This window comes from Filicampus tigris, chromosome 15, assembly GCF_054856515.1.
Source record: "Filicampus tigris isolate MCC_2025a chromosome 15, RoL_Ftig_1.0, whole genome shotgun sequence".
NCBI lineage: Eukaryota > Metazoa > Chordata > Actinopteri > Syngnathiformes > Syngnathidae > Filicampus > Filicampus tigris.
Window position 1 is genome coordinate 8,197,593 of NC_141231.1, and position 23,700 is coordinate 8,221,292.

At 38.2% G+C, this 23,700-nt stretch overlaps 2 protein-coding genes across 2 annotated transcripts; both read right to left on the bottom strand.

The window, feature by feature from the left end:
* Nucleotides 1–4,933: 4,933 nt before the first annotated feature.
* Nucleotides 4,934–7,851, bottom strand: rax (retina and anterior neural fold homeobox). The gene is made up of 3 exons (XM_086053470.1): nucleotides 7,532–7,851; nucleotides 6,429–6,676; nucleotides 4,934–5,821 (listed from the first exon to the last, which is right to left on the bottom strand). Exons 1-3 carry the CDS (start codon nucleotides 7,815–7,817, stop codon nucleotides 5,405–5,407), a joined length of 951 nt encoding a protein of 316 aa, XP_085909596.1. The 5' UTR covers nucleotides 7,818–7,851; the 3' UTR covers nucleotides 4,934–5,404.
* A 5,270-nt stretch (nucleotides 7,852–13,121) lies between these two features.
* cplx4a (complexin 4a) lies at nucleotides 13,122–22,469 on the bottom strand. Its single transcript, XM_086054064.1, has 3 exons — nucleotides 22,133–22,469; nucleotides 19,715–19,802; nucleotides 13,122–14,788 (listed from the first exon to the last, which is right to left on the bottom strand). Exons 1-3 carry the CDS (start codon nucleotides 22,294–22,296, stop codon nucleotides 14,561–14,563), a joined length of 480 nt encoding a protein of 159 aa, XP_085910190.1. The 5' UTR covers nucleotides 22,297–22,469; the 3' UTR covers nucleotides 13,122–14,560.
* Between the last annotated feature and the right edge of the window lie 1,231 nt (nucleotides 22,470–23,700).

Below are 23,700 nucleotides of genomic sequence, written 5' to 3' on the forward strand. Positions count from 1 at the left end.
TAATTTAACTTTTATTTATCTATTTTTTTATTTTGGCAGCTTTTGCCCCTGCAATGCAGAAGGAAATGTTATTCAAATGAAGGGGTGGTCCTGAGTGTGTCTTGCTGTTGAGCTATATGGAAATAAGAAGAACAAAAAATATATAATACAAAATATATGTTTAAAAAAAGATTTGAAAATCAAAAATAAATAGCAAAAGAAATGTGGAAATAAATACACAATAGTTGTATAAATACAGTTAAATATAAATTTATTTATATTTTATTTGATATTTTTCAATTATTATCATTTTCTATTTATTTTTGCTTTCAATGTTATTTATTTTTGATTTTGGCAGTTTTGGTGCTCCATAAGTGACAGGCAGGACAATTAAATTCTCTTCCACTAGATGACAAAAGGTACATTTTACCTGTAGATCCACCTATTGCCATTCATACAACAGGATAATTGTGTTCAACTAAACATGTCCAGATTTTACACAAAGTAATTTTGTAAGTAAATAGAGGGGAGATCCCTTATTGTTTCAGAATACGAGTGCAGTGAACCCTTGTATATTTGCGGTTCGACATTTGTGATTCGATTTCACATATTAACTGTTGTTTGTTTTGCGCTCGAATCAAAGATTAAATTAGAGTACCACTCAGACGCCATCTGGTGGAATCTTGGTAGTGTTATGTTGTTATGTTTCATTTATTCAGTATTATTTTGTGTGTTAAAATGTCCATCTTTGGTGGCGGTCCCTGCTTACAATTTGTCAGTGCAGTCTACTTTGCCGTTACAATTTGTTTTATGTTATGAACTGTTATTTCGAAAGATTATGGAAGGATGAAAAGATTGAATTAGTTGTACTTTTTTTTTTTTTAAATACTTGAACCCCTTTTATGTGGAATTCTTGATGCAGTCCATACACACCCAGACTCTATCTCGAGCGGCCACCACGTACGTTGAGTTTGAGACCCCTGTTGTAAAGTAAGTAAACACACACAGACACATATCGGTCTGGCCACCCAAGCCCAAGGATGCCTGCGAATATGACTATTTAATCAAGCAAATTGACGAGAGCGTCTGCAGCAGTTTTGGATTACTTAAACTGCACAACATTGCCGTCTAGTGGTTCATTAGGTGCGCTCTTAAATCTTTTTTTTTCCCCCCTTGGAGGATGACAGTACTTTTATTGGGTAATTTGAAGTTCTGTACACCACAATTATGGGAGGAAATTGTTCCGTCATGTTTTAATTATGAGCTTTCAAATTTTCAAATGGCAGGTTTTTGTCATGCAAAAAATAAATCATTTAACACCTTTTTCCACCATCAGCGTGACTTATAACTTATAACCTAAAAATAAATAATTGAGTTAATGTGGTTACACAAGTGTGAACACCCATTTGTAACTGGAGATGTGGGCATGGATCGAAGTGCAACAACCTGGAATCGCTGACTTTTACTGAACATGGACAGAAGAGTGAGCATTTAGTGGCTGGTTTTGATCAATCTGGTTTTAATTTGTGTTTACCCCAACAGAGGGCGCTCAAACACCCTTTTGAAGTTTTGATTGGGACAGCCACATTGGATTCTGTGATGCTGAGCTGAGAATTAAGCATTGACGAATCAACCAAATTGTTTTATATAACTGTAACATTATTTATTTATTATTAACTGAAAGAGCACACACACACACATGTCGCGCCAATCAGTATTGGACAATTTACACATTTTTCACCCATTTAAAAAGATAAGAGATATTTTTAATTATGTGCACATCAAGTATGAGAGACAGAATGTGACCCCCACCCCAAAAAAACAAAAACAGGAAATCACATTGCATGATTTTTAAACAATTTATTTGTGAAAATGGGTGGCCAATAAATATTTGGCAGCTAGAAAACAACTCTTCTGTCCCTCACAGGCCAGTCATTTGCTGTTTCAGACTTTATTACAGCCTCCACTCGTTAACAGTACAAATGGCACCTGTTTGAATTGATTAGATGTATAAGAGACACCTGAACATACCTTCAAACTGTCAGACTACAGTCTACACCACGACCAAGACTAGAGAACTTCCCGAAGGCACCAGAGATACAATTGTACAACTTCAGAAAGCTTGGATGAGTCAAACTGCAGCAAACAACTTTGTGAGAAAAGATCAACGGTTGGAAACATTATTAGAAAATGGAAAAAGTATAACATCACTGACAATCTCCCTTACAGTGGGGCTCCATGCCAGATCTCACCTCGTGGGGTTCAACTGATCCTAAGAACAGTGAGGAATCAGCCCGTACCCGTACGGCGGGAACTGGTCAATGATTTGAAGACATGGAGTGAAATCTTGCACTAAGGTTGCCCTACTATGCAAAAATCATGTAAGGGCCTGTCTGAAATTTGCCAAAGACCATCTGGACGATCCAGAGGAGGATTGGGTGAATGTGATGCGGTCGAATGAGACCAAAATTGAACTTTTGGTTTAAACACCTGCACTCACCGTGTTTGGAGGAAGAAGAATGCTGCATCCCAAGAGCACCATATCTACACTGTGAAGCATAGGGGTGGAAACATCATGCATTGGGGATGCTTTTCTACAAAAGGGACAGGAAGACTGGCCCGTATCAACGGCAAGATGAATGGGGCCACGTATTGTGACATTTTGGGTGAAAAACTCCTTCCCTCGGTCAGAGAATTGAAGATGAAACGTGGCTGGATCTTCCAGTTCTGGAGTGGCCTAGCCACTCTCCAGACCTCAACCCAATCGAAAACCTGTGGAGATAGTTGAAACTGCGTGTTGCCAAGCGACAGCCCTCAAACGTCACAGCTCTAGAGCCGATGTGTGCAGAGGAGTGGGCCAAAATACCAACTAAAGTGTGTGTAGACCTGGTCAAGAACTACAGGAAGCGTTTGACCTCCGTCATTACAAAGTATTAAAAGTCACTTTTGCTGGCTGCCCAAAACTTATTGGCCATCCATTTTCACAAATAAATTGAATAAAATGTGATTTCCTGATTTTTTTTTTTTTTTTGTCACACTTGATAAATGCAATATAATCGGTATATATTTGGTTACGTTTCTTGTGTTTTCTAAAAAAAAAAACAACTGAAAAAATAACTAAGGCCAATAAATGCTTTGTCATCAGATAAAACTCTCTCTCTCTCTCTCTCTTTCTCTCTCCCCCTCTCCCTCTGCCTCTCTCTCTCTCGCTCTCTCTGTCTCTCTCTCTCTCTCTCTCTCTCTCTGTCTGTCTCTCTCGCTCTCTCTGTCTGTCTCTCTCGCTCTCTCTCTCTGCCTCTGCCTCTCCCTCTCATACACACAGCATGTATAAAACAGTAGGGTACACATTGACGGTGAATGTTTTGGTCCCTCTTGGTTTCCAGACAATGGCGAGCGCTAATTGCAACAAGTTGGTTGCACACGTCTTCCCCCTTAAAGCAAAAAGGAAAAGTTTCCTCTTGTGTCCTCATTCCTCATTTGGTTCACGGCTGATTGGTGAACAAAGAGGCAACAAGCCACTTTCACCCCATGATTAGGCTTCTAATGCCACTGACTGATGGGATAACGTTTACGGGAGTTAATGAGGAGGAAATAAGTCATTTTCTGAGCGGCCGGGAAGAATTCAGCCAGGTTAAAATGCCTTCGGTGTAAGAAAGACCCTCGCTGTTTATTTTATGTGTTAATGGAAAACGTGTTTGCGTAAAGCAAATTCTATTGGCGAAATTTTGTGAAACGTAGTTCTTCACCGGTTATCAACAACTTGAAAAAAATATATACTTTATGTCTTCAACCATGATTTGTATCGTTTTTTTTTTTTTATTCCTCGAATTAGTGCCCTTTTTTCATTACAGTATTATAATATACAACCGCTAGGGGGCACTTCACTACTATTTTCCATATGAATACACAGGTTACTCAGGTCATGACAATACCAATGCATCGCTGGCTTCGGTATGAACAAAGTTGAACCTCTGAGGTGAGAAAATTACTCAAATATTTGGGGAATAATTCTCACGAAAAATAGAGTTTTAGGTGTCTTTGTTATAGGAAACATTACATTACATCCCTCAAAATGGGCAGCCTCAAGAAGGGGCAAAGACAAAATGTTACAAAAATCCACTGTCACCACCATACACGTCCCTTTTTTGTCAAAGTGCAGGTTGAATATATTGTTTTTTACGATAACACGTTTGTGACTATTAAGAAAGTTATTTCACCTTCACATGTCTTTGTCATGACAGTTAAGACTGACTGTATTTGCGTTTAATCGGTTAACTTAATTTTGGGGTTGAATGGCCATTAAAAAGTTTGTTTTCAGTTACAGTGAAGCCTTGAGATATGACTGACCCGTTTTATTCGCTTTGACTTGTAAGCGAAATTTGTGAAACGAGCGCGTATGCTGGCAGTGCTCATCTCAACTCACTTCACAACAAGCAGCAGTTAGGCATGCAGATTAAAATTCGTGAGCAATTCTTTTAAAAAACGGCTTCAAGATGGTTAATGCCACTCCCATCTGAAGTTTAATGCCAAACTAAACATAAAACCAAGAGAATTACATTTTTATTTTAAACAACCACATAACTTTGACTCTGCTCTCTTAATTATAGCACATTATGGGAAACGATATGGGCACTAACTGACCTATTCTTTATCCTCTGCGAAGAACGACTCATAATACAGAGGAGCTGAGACATCTTCATGTACTGTTTATCAATATGTCTGCATGTATTGTAGGTGGCCAAGGTGCTCACAACAAAGGAGCAGCGCGAGGACCATTAAATTGAAGCAAAAAATGTGGTCAGTACTGTTTTAATGTCTTTCAATTCAATTGAATTATGTCCTTATTGTATGTTTTTAAAAAGTAAAATATTGTAAAGTGTTATTTTTCACATTACAAAGATGCTTAAACGGATTGATGGGATTTTCATTCATTTCAGTTGGGAAGCATGAGTTTAAGATATGAACGTTTTGAGTTACGAGCATGGTCACAGAACAAATTTAATTCGTACTTCGAGGCACCACAATATTTCCAATGGAATTTGAATTTCCAATTCAAAATCCAAACAAATGCACCATTGACCAGCATCCTGGAAAGGATTGTTTTCAACCTTGGAGGGTTCGCAATATGCACATTTCCATTGTTGTTTTACTTTTACATACAGTATAAAGTTTATTGTCTTGAAAATATTCACATTGGATAGATTTTACCCCCCGCACCCAGAAAAAAACATCAGAAAAGGATTTTGATGCAATAGTGAAAAATAAATAAACAATTCTTGTTGCAACAGGTAAGAATGAAACAGAATGAACAGAAATCTGAGCACTATAAAAAGTTTTGCACAGTGTGTGCCTGTCAGTTTGTTGCCATAGCAACGTCGGCCTTCCAGTCCCATCAGTCCTCCCAAAGACGCAGCAGCTGTATCCATCACCACGTCTTGCCAATAGACTGAATGTGTTCTTTGGCCTTCATCCTCAACGAGGCAATGCTGGACTTTCTCGGGTCTGACGAGCACTGGTAGGCCGAGAGCGGCGGCGGGCACATGGAGCCCATCCGAGGCAGGTGGGGGGTGTGCCCCAGGGTGGGGGCATTGAGGAAGGAGGACGGGACGGAGGGGGGAGGCGAGGCGGTGTAGGCGCCGCCTCCTCCTATAAAGCCAGGCAGCGACTGTAGGGTGGCAGAGGCCCCGATTGGTGAGGCCAACCAGGGGTCCAGGGAACCCGTGGCGGGGGGACGGCCAAAGGAGAGCAAGGAGGGGGGGGCGGTGGTCTCCTGGAGCTTGATGGAGTTCACTTCCAGCTTCTCCTGCCGACGCCACTTGGCCCTGCGGTTCTGGAACCAAACCTGAGAGCAACCAAAGGGAGTTCGATGCAACTGTATTCATTGTCCTGAAGGTTAATTAACCGTGCCAAAAAATTAGGTACAACTACACAATCTAATGAGATGTAGCAAAGTTCGTCATGCACCATCAAATCTGAGTTTTGTTTTAAAGACATTTTAAAAAACAAAACAAAAAAGATTTGCTCAAATTACCATAATGAATTATGTTATTATTAATCACATTTATGTGGAGACCATGGACCATGATTTCTGGTTTGTCACGATTAATTAAACAGTGTGTTTCTATAACTCCCTGCCATGTTTATATTTTCAACTGATCACTTCTACCACATTCCTAGAAAATCACAATGCCCCACCTGCAGAAAGAAATTATGTTTATTGTTAACACTGTGATGGTGCAGAATATTACATTTGTAGTGTTACGGCAGAGAACACATTTTTCAATTATAGAAAAACAAAAATGAATTTAATGTAATCAGGGGCTCAAATAATGGATGGGTGGTGTTCACTGATCGTTTTTCGGGATGGCTGACTTTTTTTTTTTTTTTAACCTTAAAACTATACCAGCGCTTCTTTGATTAAATAAAACCACCAAAATGTTTCCTCTTACCTGTACTCTGACCTCGGGCAGGTTGACTTTGAGGGCCAGTTCCTCTCGACTGTACACGTCAGGGTAGTGGGACTTCTCGAAGGCTCGCTCCAGTTCGTGCAGCTGGAAAGTGGTGAAGGTGGTCCGGTTGCGGCGGTGCTTCTTCTTCGGGTTCTCGTCGTCCGACAGTTTGCAGCCCTCCCGGTCCGGCGAGCCCGGACAAGGCGGCGGATCACCAACACCAGCGGCACCGCTCGGGCAGCACATGCCTGCGCAATAAAAGTCGTTCCGATTGATTACTATCCTTGTTGGATTTTCTGCGAGGACGAAATGACATGAGCGTAATGCCTTAAGTCAAATTAAAACGAATGGAATTCATTTATTTAGGCAACAATAAAAACCGACTAAAATTAAATATTGGCTAACGCAAATTTAAATGAAGCTAAATGGCATTACTAAAATAAAACGGTTGAATAAAACGAAATCAAATACATCATATTTTAAGTAATATGAAATTTAAAAGTAAAATCACTATTGAATGAATAAAAACGAAATTAAATGCACGTAAATAAAATGACATTTCAAAATAAACAAAACACTAAATAACTAAAAAAACACACCACGATCCAACAAAATTACGAGGTGAAATGATACAACACCACTTTGAAAAGATCAAAATTAAGTATTTTTAAACAAAAACAAACCTAAAGCAAAAATAATATAGATTAAATAAGACAAAACCAGAATTAAGGTATTAAAATGAATACAATCAATGTATTCAAATGAAACAATACCACAATAAAATTAATATAAATAAAATGTAATAATCATACAATAAATGTAAATCAAACTGTATACATTAAAATAAAATACATCCAACAGAAATTCGTAAAATTATGTTAAACTAAACGAAATACATTTAAATAAATAAAACACATTTAGTCGCCAAATGAAATAAAACAGAAAAAAATAGTGCAATATTGAATGATTTGAACGAGATCAAAAATGAAATACCTTTCAATAAAAAGAAACCTGCTTTTGGCTGAAATAAAGCAAACATAAATAAAACCAATAACAATAAATCTAACAACATTTCAACAAAACAGAAATTAGATCGAACGTACCGTCCAAACTTTCTGCGAAGTGATTTTTATGACTTGGTTGAAGATGGCGCTGCTCGTGCGGGTCTTTGCCGCCAACTTTGGCTGGCAGGCTGCAGGCGGCCGACTTGTGGAACAGGAGCTCCTCCTTGAAGCCCAGGATGGCCTCGATGCTGTGCACCCTGGCCGGGTTGCCCTGCTGCTGGTGGACGAGGGTGCGCGCGGAGGGGGACTGCTGCAGTCGCTCGTCCATCATCATCATGCTCATCATCCTCTTCCTCCTCTGGGAAGGCGGTCCAATCAGCCACATGGGTCGGCGGGGACGAACAAAGTGGATGATTGTTGAGTGGAGCGGCATCGGCTTTTAAACTAACGACCACCCACCCACCTGCTCGCTCCTCTGACGTCACACAAGGGGGACGTCCCGGATTCTCATGGACAGCACGTGTAAAACCTACTTACATCAATCTTCAAACCATCTTTCCACTCCTCCAGATGTCATGTTCGGGGGAAAGAAGAAGGAAGATTAAGATTAAGGTACAACAAAATCATAATTACAAGATTTCTTGCCATCGTAATATTTCATCCAATTTGTTGCCAAACTGAATGGAGGTCTCATTAGTTGGATGGGCTGTGATTGTTTTTTTGTTGTTGTTGTTTTTTGGGGGGGGTAGCGTGGGCCACTATCTCCATGCAGCCTCTCCTGCCATTTCAGTTACTGATGGATGAAAAATGGGAATACATTAAGAATAAATAGTAAGTAAACCTTTTTATAGGGAGGCGACTTTTATTCGCCGATTTTCACTATTTACGGCAGGGCTCAGTCACTATCCTCAACAAATAGGAGTAATGCAACAAACTGGACAAAAAGACACTTGAAGTTCTGCCAGTTTGGTTTGAAGTGGCCATTTTAGACCCGCTGCACACCGAGCAACGCGAATAAATGACAGTCCACGATTCAAGCCGCACCAGGGGATCGTTGCACACATGACTAAGTGGAACAACAGCAAAAACAACAACATACAAACAAAACAAAAACATCCTGCTGTTTTTGTTAGCTCAAAAAGCATTTTGTGGCACCAGCTACAGTATTCATTACATTTTTAAATAATGCCAAAACACTGAACTAGAAGCTGTTTCCAAACTTTTGCTTGGTGTTGTACTGTATCATATTTTTTCTTGACCCACAAACGACATGACGTGATGGTCAAGAAGCGTATTGCCTTAGCGAAACTATATTAATGCAAAGAGAGAAAATGGGCACGATATAAAGGCGAGAATGTGGATTTTGAGAGGCTTTTGGCAATGACATTCAGTGTCTGCACTTGTGCATTTCGCAACACAGACACATAAACACTTTGCTTTTTAGCCACATGGCCACGTGCACGTAGGAAAATATAAATTATGAATATAGTCAAGTATTATTGTTAAAGAATATATATATATATATATATATATATATATATATATATATATATATATATATACACACACACACACACACACTCAACTAAAATATAAACTCAGAACTCAGTGGTTACACATGCTGTCTGCCATCTGTCTGATTGTAAACCAGGATTCATCCGGGAAGAGAACAGCTCTCCAACGTGCCAGACGTCATCGCATTTTCCCACTCAAGTAGGTTACGACGACAAACTGGAGTCAGGTCAAGACCCCGATGAGGATGACGAGCATGCAGCTGAGCTTCCCTGAGACGGTTTCTGACAGTTTGTGCAGAAATTCTTTGGTAACGCAAACCCATTGTTTCAGCAGCCGTCCGAGTGGCTGGTCTCAGACGATCTCGGAGTTAACCATGCTGGACGTGGAGTTCGTGGGCTCGTGTGGTTGGACGTGGTCCGTGGTTGTGAGGCTGGTCGGATGTACTGCCAAATTGTCTGAGACGCCTCGTGGTAGAAAAATTCAATACATGAGCAATAACTCTGCTTGACATTTCTGCTGTCAGCATGCCAATCGCAGGCGCCCTCAAATCTTGCGACATCTGTGGCGATGTGCTGCATAACTGCACCTTTCATACATCTTGATGAGGTGGGATGGATTATCTCGGCAAAGGAGAAGTGCTCACTATCACAGATTTAGACTGCTTTGTGAGCAATATTAGAGAGAAATGGTGATACGTGGTGATATAATGGTGTATGTGGAAAACGTTTTAGACCTTTGATCTCATAAAAAATAGGAACAAAAACAAAAGTGTTGCGCTCTTCCTTCGATTGCTCCGATTTGTTGTAAACTCCTACCAAATGTTGTGAACTTTCTCATCCGTTTCTGCTTGTAACTTTCATTTTGATGAAAAATGACTCGGTGGGCCAGCGCCATCTCTGGCCAGCGGGACGCGTGTCCCTCTCCAATGCATACTCAGTGCAGGAATAGCTTTAATTTTCCCCTTCTGATCCATTAAACAAAGCTACATTTTAAGTGCCCCGGTGGCCCCCCTCGGGAAACAGACAATAAAGACAATTTTCAGCGATAACCATTTAGGAGCAAACAAAGATTGACAGCAGTGTGGTAATCCCGCTTAAAGGGGGATTACATGATGTTGCTCAAAAGAGTTAAAACCCGCTAAAACTATTTAGCTTTTCCTAATTGCACAAGGTGACCTCATCCTTTGTGGGCCCCGCAAGAGGAGGGGGAAAGAGATGCTAATTAACACCACAGGGTCAATGTGCAACTTCCTTTTTAGTGCTTTTATTCATTTCTTGCTTGTTTTGTAGGGTAACTGACATTTGGTGACACACCCAAGTGAAAATGGAAGAAAATGTGATGACTAGAAAAGCTTCCACTCTTCCGGGAACACTTTGGGTAAGCTTTTCGAATCTTTGTTTGTCCCGTTTTGTAAGGAGGACGCTATTAGCGACTTTATATTCTGCACTGGGAATCAAAAAAAGAGCCTTCAACAAACTCGGAAGCATTCGATTGTCTGAGAGATGAGGACTGAATGACCTGAAGCCAATTCCTAATCGTTTATTTGATTGATTCATTCATTGATTTATTAATCGGTAATTATTATGGATGCTTGATCATCCATGAGCACTTTAATTAGGTCTCTTTTAAATGCCTTTTAAATCATTGAATTGACACTTTACAAACAAGGCTTGAAAATTACCAGAAAATAATAATTAAAACAAATGATTAAATGTGATTTGATGATTTTTAAATCATGATATATATTAAGTTAGGAGCTCTTTCGAATATTGTGGTTATCTCATTTCGATCTGTAATGTCAAAACTGTTATCAAAATATTCACATCCTCGAAGCTTATTTTTAAATGACTCCATATCAAAACTGAACATTATTGTCTATAAAGGCATTATTATTATTTTTTTTTAATTCCCACCATCCCGAATTACTAAAACATTAAGTATTGCTGTAATATTGTCATATAATGTATGTTAGAGAAACCCTGCAATAGATTGTGCAAGTGTGCCTACCCGGGTAATATTATGTCCAAAAAATATTTGTGTATTCATCCCACATGATTGATCATTTCATAAGCACTTCGATGGAGAGCTTTGAGGATTCACAGGTCACACGTTCAGTAAAAATAATAACACGCGTGGGTGGATGGATGGATGGATGGAGTGGGAGGGGCCCGTCCCACAGGCTGGACCTGTGTGATCCTATTAGATGTTAATCTTCAGACTGCAAATCACAGCCGCTCAAACTTGGGCTGCTGTGAAACTCTTAACTGTTGACCATGTCGCCTCCCCACCCTTAGACACCCCCACACCCCAAAGCCCCTCCCTTGATCACAACTAACCCCTAATCGTCCTCTCGTTGACAAGTGTTTGGATAATGCCCAATTACATTAAAACCGTCCCTCCACCAGGTATTAATCTTTCTTATCTTATCTTTAGTGCTTGTGTAGAGCCAGCTCTTGAATGCGTTTCAAAATCCAATTAAGAATTTGAAATGTGATCACGTCATGTAGAATTAATCATAACACAATCATGTGATAGTTTCAACTTCTCTTAATTGACTTATGCCAATCTCATTTATTAAGTCGTAATCGAAATATAGGGATAAAACATTCGCATTACACCACAATACTTATTTGTCCATATTTCTTAAAACAACATTCTAAACAGTTGGGTGAAAAATAACTCAATTTCTGTCAAAAAGGCACCCGCTACAATTTGACCCAACTTTCTGGGTTGTTTTGTACAACAAAATGCCTTTTTTTTTTTTTTTTTTGTGCAAAATAGATCCAAGTAGTGGATCAGTCACCTTTTGACCCAAATTGGGTTATTTTTGACCCAACTGTTTTTAGAGTAAAAGTAACAATCAAATGTTCTTTATGGTTTCCTACTCTTTGCTCCTTGTAAAATAAGAATAACAGAGCTGTTGATTTATCAACACTGTACCTTTAAAAATGAAGATACCGGATGCATATGACAAAATTCATTAATACAAAGTTACGTTCAGGTTTTTTCATAGCAGTGTTGGCGCTCTGCGATATCTGCAAAACAGCGATTATTTATCATAACTGGTGTTGCTTTAGCCATATACTTTACCATGTGACAAAGAGATAAGATGTATTGTAATACTTATTAATACAAAGTAATGGTCGTATCATTTCTTAATGCGGTTCTGACACTTCAAACTTTGTCATTGAGCGCTACTGCTACGATCTACGATATATTGCGATATTTATTAAAACAAAGTATTGGTTCAGCCTTTCTAATAGTGTTGTCAATCTTTGCTCTTTGTCTAAAGAAATGATAGCAAAATAAGAACTGCAGATAATATCTGATGTCAGTTTGTCAATATTGTACCTTGTGGAGATAAAGATACGGTGTATCGCAATAGGCTATTTATTAATACAAAGTAAGGGTCGGCTTTTCAACATTTCTTAATGGTGTTGTGACTGTCAGAATAGGAATAAATGATCACATTTAATGTTGATGTATTAATACTTTCCTTATTAATACACTGCCAAAAAAGACACAACTTGTATTTTTGGGGGGCTAAAACAGTAATTTAATTTGGAACAACTTTGAAATATAAATGATTGACATTTTTGGCAACATTGTCAGTTAGCACAACAAAGCAAGCAAATTATTTGCTCCAAGACAATTTGCTGAGTTATTTTTACTGATATCTTGAGAGGTTGGGGGACAATACAAGGAACAATTAGTTCTGCAAACTGTTATTTCTTTGTTGTGAAACATGTGAAAGCTAAACTACAGTAAAATTAATAATATTTTTTGTTGAATTGCCCAACTTAAAATTTTAGTTTTTTTGCGTTGAAATTTTGAGTTCACATAACTTTTTTTTCTCTTTTACAGTGTAGAGAAAGTAATGGTTAGGTGTTTTCCTATTGGTGCTGTGACTCTTACCCTATTGCAAAATGAATTATAGATAATATCGGAGTTTGGTCTGTTGATAATCTAGATACAATACATTGCAATTTTTATTATTCTAAAATAACATTTGCCTCTTATCTTAAAGTGTCGTGTCCCTACGCTTTCTGTCCAAATAAATAACAAAATTGGAACATTATATATTTGATCTTGGTGTATCGCTAAATTGATTATTGATTGAATGCTATTTGCTCATTTTCAATAGAAATGATAAAGCAGTCAACACGCACAGAAATACTGCATAATACACATCTTTATTTGATCCACATTTTCATATGTACATTATTTATTGAACTCACATGGTAAGGTCAGGCAATGTTGCAGATATTATTTATACATCCTGTATATTTCAAATGACCGTGAGAAAATGACTGTTACTGTTTTGTGTTGACAAGAGATAGAACCGCTAAACGTCTCAATGAAGTCAAACACCACCTACAAAAACAAACAACAACCTAGCATAACCACTGAAGTGAAAGGGAAGTCAAAACACTCTTTTCAACAGGCTGTAAACACGCTTTTAGGAGACTGTAACCATCTCGCTTGTTACAGCAAATAGAAATAAAGTTTTAAAGTCATGTGACCATAAAAAGGACATTGAAGTGGGGATAGAATTAACATCTAATTTAATTCATTGTCGAAAAGGTCTTTATGGAAAGTCAGGACACTTGGGTTGATTAAATTAATTTAGCATTTTATTATTATTTTTAAATATTTTGTATATTGTATTTTTTTGAGTTGGTGGATTTAGAATTGTTTTGTGTATGGAGGGTCATTCTGAAACAAAGAAGCTCACTTTGAGTATGTTTACATTTATCAAGAAAAATGTTTTTCGAAAAGGTCTTTTTTGGTAAATTAGGGCACCTAGCGTGGATTATTTTAAACTGTTATTGTCCAACTGTTATCATTTAGAAAGTTTTGTATATTTTTTAAGTGATTGCATTTAGATGATATGTGGTCTCACAATTAATAATCAAGCAGGGGGCACTGCCGGTGATTGTTAAAATCCAACAAGAAATTCACATTTGTTAAATACTTAAAATCATTTTCGTAAAGGTCTGTATTTATAACACAGGGCACCTGGTGTTGATTCATAAAATGACTGTTATATTTTATTGTTAATATTTGACTTATACTGTGTGAGTATAGTTTTGAGTGGGTTGATTTAGGTTTTAGGTGTGTTTTTGCAATCAAGAATGCTGGCTGTGATCTTAAAATTCAATGCGAAATTTGCTTCCCCCCCCCCGAGTCTTAAAATAATCATACAGTACTATGCAAAACTCTTTGGACCACCACTAGCTTTGTTGTTCTAACATACAAAATAAAATAATTTTTGAATACAACGTATAAGTAGAATGACAGATTAACCTAAGAACCTAAAACAAATCCCACAAAGTTACGGTACATTTTGGTCAGGATCTGGATAAAGGTGCACATACAGGACGTTTTTTTGACGATTGAATAGTAATGGTCACGCTGATCTCTTCAAGAACCAGGAAGTAGCGTGCTGGTTAACAAACGGATGGAAAAACACATTTTTTTTGGTCAGTTCAGCCTTGGCGGAAGTCATCGCGCTACTTCCTGATTGGCTGCTTCTGAGAGCGTTGCTAAAACAACAAATCCAATGGTGGCTTTTGCACAGTAGCTCCTTTCTCCTTTTTGCCCGTGGTTTTCTCACATGACGGCGCACTTCTCCTCGGCTTTGGTCTTGAGCTCGGTGACAGTGGCTGACGCCTTCTCCTTCAGTTGGTCCATGTCCATGTTCTGCAAGTTCTGAATCTGGCCCATGAGGGAGTCCTTGCCCTCCTCTTCGGTGGCATCCTCGTCCACCATCTTGAGCAGCTCATCGGGCACGTCCACGTCGTCGCCGGCCATCTCGATCATGTTCTCATCCTGCTCGCTCTGCATCAAACAACAACAATAAACGCGTCAACTTGAGGTGGTATACAAAGAGTTTCCATTTCCTGCAGCAAGGAGGTTGTTTTCATAAGCATTAGCATCAGGTAGTTAGCCAGTTTGCGGGATTACGCAAAATTTTGGTGAACTTTTCTGCGACATGCCCCCTATTTTCCGAGTAAATTATGCAAGAGTCCAAAAAAGAAATTGTTCAGCATTGGCGGGAGTCTGTGATCAAGTGTCCAATTTTTTTTTTTTCATTTATTGTGTGGGTTTTGAGCGTAACTGGGATGTAATAACAATTTTCCATAGTCAATTGTTTTTTTATGTTTTTGTTATGTTTTTGTAAGAGTATAGGATAATTTTTGGTTTGTTGGTTGTATAATATGAAAATTGTTAAGCTAATTTTCTCAATGGAGATAAGGAGGAAAACGAAAAATTCTGGTGAATCGGAATAATAGGCATACTGTATATTTCTATTTTTCACTTTTGTTAACATTTCAGATCATTTGCTTGTATAAAATCTGTCAATATCTGTGAATCTTAAAGTTAAAAAATCGGGCATATGCAGGAGTCTAATTATGGCAGAGATTGCTATTCCTGTTACTTATACCAGGGAGGCTAAAGTTTTTTTGTTTTGTTTTATTTGTTGTTTTTTTTCCGGAAGTTTGAGCAAAAACTATTACACCATTTTTTCCCAAGATTTTGTGAATTTTGGCACGTTCATTTATATATCATAATATCAGTTACCTCTGTCAAGCAGGGTATTCGTTTATCTTAGTACATTTTTTGGCATATGTTTGGTTTGTGGCGGCACGATGGCCAACTGGTTAGCACGTCCGCCTCACAGTTCAGAGGTCGTGGGGTTCGATCCCTGCTCCGGCCTCCCTGTGTGGAGTTTGTATGTTCTCTCCGTGCCTGTGTGGGTTTTCTCCGGGTACTCCGGTTTCCTCCCACATTCCAAAAACATGCATGGTACGTTGATTGGACTCTCTAAATTGCCCCTAGGTGTGATTGTAAGTTTGGATGTTTGTTTGTCTCTGTGTGCCCTGCGATTGGCTGGCAACCAGTTCGGGGTGTCCCCCTGCCTACTGTCCGAAGACAGCTGGGATAGGCTCCAGCAACCCTTGTGAGGATGAGCGGTGTAGATAATGGATGGATGGATGTTTGGTTTGTACCTAGGATTATGCAGATAAATATTTTTTCTAGAAACTGTAAATTTAGTTATGCATCAGGAAAAAAATACAGATTTTATAATCTACTAAAATTGCAGCATTTCCTCAATCTCTTCAGTACATAACGTACCAGTAGGTATCTCGATCACAAATTTGTGACGTCACGTACATAGTGTGAGGGAGTTGTGAATTAGGTGATTATCCAAATTCGGATTGTTAGGCCTTGGCAGAATTCGCCACTCGACTGAGTGTCATTTGGGTTATTTCCGAGGTGGATGTTTTTGTCTTTTGGAAGGATGACACAAAAATAACTTTGACTCAACACATTTTCCTGACACTTTGTGTAACGGTGGGGCATACGCAGGCCTTGTGAATATGCGAGGGAATTCCCATGAGAAAGGTAAACAACTTTTTCCCGGATTAACATGATGTTTTTCCACGAGTGATGAAAGCACTGAAAGATTGAATTGATTGAATATAAGATTAGGTACGTTGTAAACAAGTGGATGAATCTTTCTTAATCCATGTTGTGACTCTGTTATTGTGTAAAAAGCAGGTGGGAGTAGTTGGAGGATAAAACACCTTTTTTTTTTTTCTAGACAATTTATTTTGCAAAACAAAAAACATGGAAAAATCTGAAGATGATTTCTTCAATAGGCTGTTCATATGAAAATACGTGCTTTATAAATTGTAATTTCAATTTGTGTGGTTTTTGTTTAGATTTTTTTTAATCATCTTTCTTTATGTTTGGGACAAAAATAAAAGAAAAAACAAAATGACTCAACAAATTTGGAGATACTTCTTGAAACTGACAATCGATATAATTGTCTGTGATGTAATTACAAATGTCTTGTTTTTAAATAAATATTTTTTTCTGTCCAGGTTTTGAATAAAAAGAAAAAAAAGAAAAATTGGGAGATACATGTATTTTTTTTTTCTCAATTGGCAGTTGGTATGATTGGCTGAGACATAAATCCAAATTTCCTGAATTCTATTTTATAAACTTATTAATGGATGTACTATAGTATATACACCGTAGGGCACTTTAATAGACGCTAAAAACAATTAATGATGACAGATAAAAATGACTTTTAAAAAATAACCTTTAAAAAATGTTTTTAATATTTTAACTACGCATGCTTAGGCTACATGTTCAAAGTGCCTTTCAGAGCACCTTATTAATAAACTATATGTATAATAAAACATAAACAATCATTTATATTCGAAATAATTGGACCATAACCTTTCAATTATTATTCAGCATGTTTAATGTGCGGCTCTGAGGCTGGTGTATTTAATTTAAATTTAAAATGCAATTCATTCATTAAAAACAAGTGATGATATGATTGAATGCCATGTAATTCCAAATTCTGTGATTTCTTTTTTTTTTTTTTCTCTGAATGTTTACAAAGTTCATTTTTGGGTGGCATTCGAGACATGAAAGGGCATACTGGATTTCAAAATAAAACCTAATTTTGTTGAGCCCATCTTTTTGAGACGATCCTGCCTGCAAAGGCGCGGTCAAGTGACTCTCAGGTCCATTGATGGGGATTATCCGCGGTCTTCAGGCTAAAGATAACGTCCACCGAGTCGCACGAGACGCTTATGCCATAAGACGGACAACAACTTCCTGTTATTCAGTGAAAAGTACTTACCTCTTCATTTAACCCTTCCCCCTTGCTTTCAAGAAATAATCCATTGTATGCTTTTACTATTGTCGCGATGCTGCAAATCTATTTCGCTTTAAATAAAGACACGGAGGCCTTATTGTGCGTACAATGTAAACATCATTAGAGCAGAATAATTAGATTTATACATAGATGTGCTTTAAAAGGCCACAGAGCGGCCATTGTTTTTTTTTCTTTATCACACAATAGCGGACAAGGTCACGGGCATGCATTAAATTCACACTTTTTAAATAGCGTTTCCCTTTTGTTGTAAACGGTTCATTAGAATCTGTATTTAAATTAGGAATGACATACCTTTTGTGCTCTCTCCATGCCTACTAAATGCTCTGTATTAGTCCTTTTTGTTCTATTTATGGAAAATACAAAGTAGGAGAAGTCCGATCACATGGACTGATGCAATACCGAGTGATCCTGGGATCTCTGCTCAGTGGATTTTTGGCTTCTACAAAGGGTCAACACCCTCCTGTCTAATCTGGCGAACACGCTTTGCACCTCCTCTTCTAATTACCACCATGCGCCTACCTGTCCATTTTCCTATATTATATTTAGACATATAATAGGAAGACCTAATGAACACTGTTAGAAAGGTTTAAACTATCACCAAACACGTAAATTCAAATTTCAGGATTTTATCAAGATTGTGTCAGACCATATATTTATTTCCTTTTTAATAATAAAAAAAAAAGTTTTTTTTTTTGTATTTGATCATTTGCAACCTAACTCAACGGCCTCTATTTTCATAGATTTCTAGAGTTCTATGAAGTCGGATGTGATCACTCCCACAATGATACAGACCTCCCTCTGTCGGATGCGCCGGCCTGTGCTCATCTGCGAAATTACTAACCCACTTGTGGCGCAGGATTTACGTGTTTACGGAAATAGAGCCCAATATTTCTTATTTTAATTTCACCCAAAAAATGTTAGATATTTAAAAAAAATATTATTCAAAAAATGTGACTAAAGTAAATAATGTCAAACTTGTCTGCCATAAAAGCTTTGCTCGGTTTTACTCTGCTGCCTGCAGAAGATTGGCAATGCAAACGACAATCTGGTCTCAATTGCCTAACTTAGGTCAAGTTTTATCCATCCATCCATTATCGATACGGCTTATCCTCACAAGGGTCGTGGGGCGTGCTGGAGCCTATCCCAGCTGTCTTCGGGCAGTAGGCGGGGGGACACCCTGAATTGGTTGCCAGCCAATCGCAGGGCACACAGAGACAAACATCCGCACTCACAATCACACCTAGGGGCAATTTAGAGAGTCCAATCAATTTACCATGCATGTTTTTGGAATGTGGGAGGAAACCGGAGTGCCCGGAGAAAACCCACGCAGGCACGGGGAGAACATGCAAACTCCACACAGGGAGGCCGGAGCCGGGATCGAACCCACGACCTCTGAACTGTGAGGCGGACGTGGTCAAGTTTTAATAAAAAAGAATAAAAATGAAGTCACATAATAACTACTACAAATCAATTGAGGAAAAAAAAAAACCCAAAAGGGAAGTAAAAACAACCGATAATGTGGTTGCACAAGTGTGCACACCCTCTTATAACTGAGGATGTGGCTTTGTTTCGAATGAACCAATCAATCACATTTAACATTGTTAAATGGGAGCCAGCACACACCTGCCACCACTTAAAGTGCCTCTAATTAACCCCAAATTAAGCTCAGATGTTCTAGTAGGCTATTCCAGACATTTTTGCAGTCACCTCACAAGCCATTGTCTGCTGAGAGCGGGGATCTTATTGTTGAAAGGTGTCAGTCAATAGACGGGTAGATAAGAATTTCCAATGCAATGCATGACATAATCCACGATACACAATACACAGTGAAGTTATCAGCAAGTGGAGAAAATATGGCACAACAGTGACCAAGAACTGAATCCTTGGGAATGCCCTTGATGAAAGACAAGAAGAAAAGTGTTCAGATTTCAAAATAAAGATGCACTAGAGAAATTCCATGTGTCGTTCCATCTTTTCATCATTCAAACGAAGCACTTTTATACAAAATGGTGGCCCCCATTATTTCAATTGCAGTATTAGGATAATGAGGACTTGAGAGTGCCTACCTTAGGCAGCCTGTACTTTTCCCTGAGGCACACCCTCAGCGTCGCCCTCTCGGCCTTCTTGTGCAAGAAATCTGCATCTCTCTCCATCCTGAAACGCATTCATTCATTCAAATTAAGTCATTCATTACACACTATCAAGTGCGTAGTGAACTGAATTCATACATACAAGAATTAGTTTAATCTTAAAGGACTCACAAAATGTTGCATTAGACATTATTGACCTGATTCTGAAATGTGATCAGTGATTAACTGTTTAAGAGGAATGGTGCTTCCTTTTTTGTGGGTGTTTTCATCCAGCAATTAAACAACAACAAGATAGGACACTAATCATTATTGTCCAATGAAATATATTATATCTCAACATTTAGTTTGTAATTTATACCCCCCAAAAAATCCTACATTTTAGCTCTGTGTTTCGAGTCTTTGAGAAAAAAAAAAAACTCACTGGCGTGATGACCCACAGGGTACATTTTTTCACCTTTTTCACAGCTTTGTTTTTAATTATTATAATATGTTTGTTATATATTATATATGTTATATGTTATTATGCATAATATATATATATAAAACCAAAATGACCGATCTCCTGACTTTTTGTGACTGATGGGTTCTTAAAGGGGAACTCAATCCAAAAATGTTCTTTACAATAATATGTTCTATGCGCCCCCACTACTTTAAAAACGGCATTCTGAATCATTCACCTGCTTTCTGAAGCTGAATCATGATTGGTCGTTACCTGAGCCCTGAGCAACAGTAATTTCATTTCCAGTCGACAGCAAGTGGCAAAATGGCCGCCCCCTGAGATGGGCAAAAACAGGTGGATTTTACCCCTGAACTCATATTCCACAAACGCAATATGAATCAGAATGCCGTGTTTGGACTAGTGGGGCTGCATAGAATATAGAATGTTCTTGTCAAGAAATGTTTTTGTTTGAAGGTTGAAAGATAGGGTTGTGTGTTGCTTATGAGCAAGTATGCATGAGTAATTAATGATCAAAATGATGAAATGCGGTAAAACTGCTGTAGTGGGCCGTATGTGGCCCACTGCGCTGTTAAGTTACTCCGCCCCTGCTAGAAATATAAACTTGCTTGTCCCAGGTTTGGCTCTCCTGTAAAGTTTCTTTGAGGTGAGCACTTTTCCCTCAGCCAATTAAAGATTGGGATTATCAAACCAGACAGGGAGGAGCACGTTTAAAAATCTACAAAATACACACATAAATACGCTTTTGTGTAAAGCATGTTTGTTTCGTTCTTCAAGTATTGGATTTATTGTCTAAACATCAGATCAAGCGTTACAAAAATCCACTAAAAAAACATGTAACATTCATATTCATAGTTTATATTATAATGATAAAAAGAAATTTGTTTGATCAACCATTTATCTTTTTTGTCATCAATTTAGGATCTCAGATGAGTTTATGCAAACAGAAATGGCTGTTGTGGAAAAAGATGTATCGGTATTTATTTCTTCCTGTTTAATATGTCCATTGTTAAAAATAAAAAAAATAAAAGCTCTTTCCCAAACAAGAGAGGCTGATAAAACCCGTTATGTAATTTGGGTTGAAGGGATTTGCTTCATGCTGCGGGATACCACCCCCACGGCCAACCCGCCTCCTCGCGAACAATTCTTTTCAAAAGTGTTTTTATAAAAATGAGTATAAAATGTTTTATTTTTATTATTAGTTTTTTTTTTCAATGATATGCTTGTACTCAAATGTGTTGCTCATACAACAACTCTACGTTCTTGACTGAATTTTACACACGTTAATTGCTTAGTAAAATAACTTTCAGGATCATGACATGAAATGTCATCCAGATGGCAAAAACATCTAAATAAAATGACATATTGAATCAGATTTTTGATTAAAGTGCAGCCCTAATTTACACCACGATGCTTGGACAATGTAAATATTCCATCCTATATACTTCCTGGGTAAAAACTTGTTAAATCGTATTCATTCATTTTCACACAAATTGATTTTTTTATGATTGTTTACAAAAAAGTCATCACATGCAATGCTTGAAACAGATTAGTATTCCAGCATTTGTAGCATTTTAAAACAATGTAGCCTGGACATTGTCAAAATAGGATTTTTAGGATTTTATTTTTTAGATCAACCGATTGACATGTAATCAATTGAATACATTTTGTGATTGTTTACTTAAATCAAAATGTGAAATGTCATTCAGAACGTCCAAAAAAAAAAAGACATGTTAAAGCAGATTATTGATCAACTAATACACATGTAGCCTGGAAAAGGTTTTTCTCCCTATATAAAATCCTCAATTTGTGGAGTTGACAATGTGTTATAGGACGGCAGAGGTGAAGTATTTACTCAAATCAATGTGAGATTGTGCAAGACAAGCCTTCTTTTCAAGGTCAGCCTGCTCTAATCCAAAATGGAGACCCTCACTTACTTCTCCTCCACCAACTGTTTCTGGTACTCCTCGTACTCCTCGCGCGTCATGCCCGCCGCCTTGGCTGGGTCCGAGGGGGTGGCCTCCTCCTCCTTGTCTCCTCCGCCGCCAAGGCCCATTCCCGAAAGCGGGTTCCCGATCATGCTCTTGATTAAGAAAGCCATGGTGATTTTTTCGTTGTTTTTTTGGGGGGGCCAAGGAACGAGGAAAATGGGTTGGGTTGGTTTCTGCGCTTTGGTTCCTTTAGCTCCCCGGTAGCTGTCGGGCTAACCTGCTGCTTGTCTATGCGGCCAAGGACGCAATGATGACAAGCAACAAACACACACAATTTCTCACACACGTACACACTTGGTTGTGTGCTTCGGACATAATCTGGATTAAATCCTCCCCGGCTCCACTATACTAAGAGACAGATGGCCTGTTTCCTATCTATTTTTAAATCAAGCATGCATTTCACGCTTGCACGTTTATTTTTTTGAAATTGATTGTGCGCCAAAGAGCATGTTTTTTTAAAAACAGAATCCGAGATGGAACCCGAGATGGTCGCTTTATTGAATTAGCAGAGTACGTGCAGTGTGACGGTAGCGAGAGAAGCAGGATTACGGGTCTTGTTTATCCCCGTTGGAGCCTTCCTCCATGCCGTGCTGTTGTTTGAGAGGGAGAGGATGATTGACAGGTGGGAAAGGGAGGGAGGGAGCGTTTGTTGCTTCTCCATCATCATTAAACGTATGAGCCACTGAGAACTACAGTGGGCTAACTCCATTTTGGTCATTTTTAAATTAAGGGCAGAAATGAGGAGACAAAAGGCATATCTTAAAAATAAATACTGGTCTAAAGGTTTAGGTTAATTTTTTTTTACATGTAGGGGGCAGTCTACTTTTGCATTCAGTTTTGTAAAAATGTATTTATTTTTTTGGCCTGTGCTCCAGTGCATCGATGCATTTATAATGTTTCATAAAATACTGATCAATTTAACGCTTGTATGGATTTAGAACACGATAGCACTAACCTTTTGGTGGCAGTCAGTGGGCAGTGACCCTTACTTTAAAATCTCCTGCAGGATGAAAAAAAACATGAGTCAGACCACACTAGTTGCCAGTGAGGGTTTTAGGCAAGAGTTGGATTATCATTTCAGTATTTTATTACTTCATCTTTTATTCCTGAGGCAATGTTTAGAATGTTAGTCAGGTGAGCGGTCAATTGTGGTCTGGAATAAGAAAAGGGACGCAAGATGTTAGTGTTAGGATAGAAACTATCAGCAAACTCTGTAGAAGCCTGATAATGATTCTGATCATTTGAATCAGGTGTGTTGGACGAGGGAAACATCTAAAACATGCAGGAAAGTGGCCCTCAAGGACCAGAGGATTTGTGGTAGGGCTGTCCAATTAATTGAAATTCAATTACAATTACGATTATTATACTCCACGATTACAAAATTGGTATAATCGTAAAAAAAAAAAAAAGATTATTAATATACATTTATATCCAACGCACTATATTTGTTTACACAAGAAAATCATACTTGAATTTATACATTTGCACCTTTTTAAAAAAACAAACAAATTTCA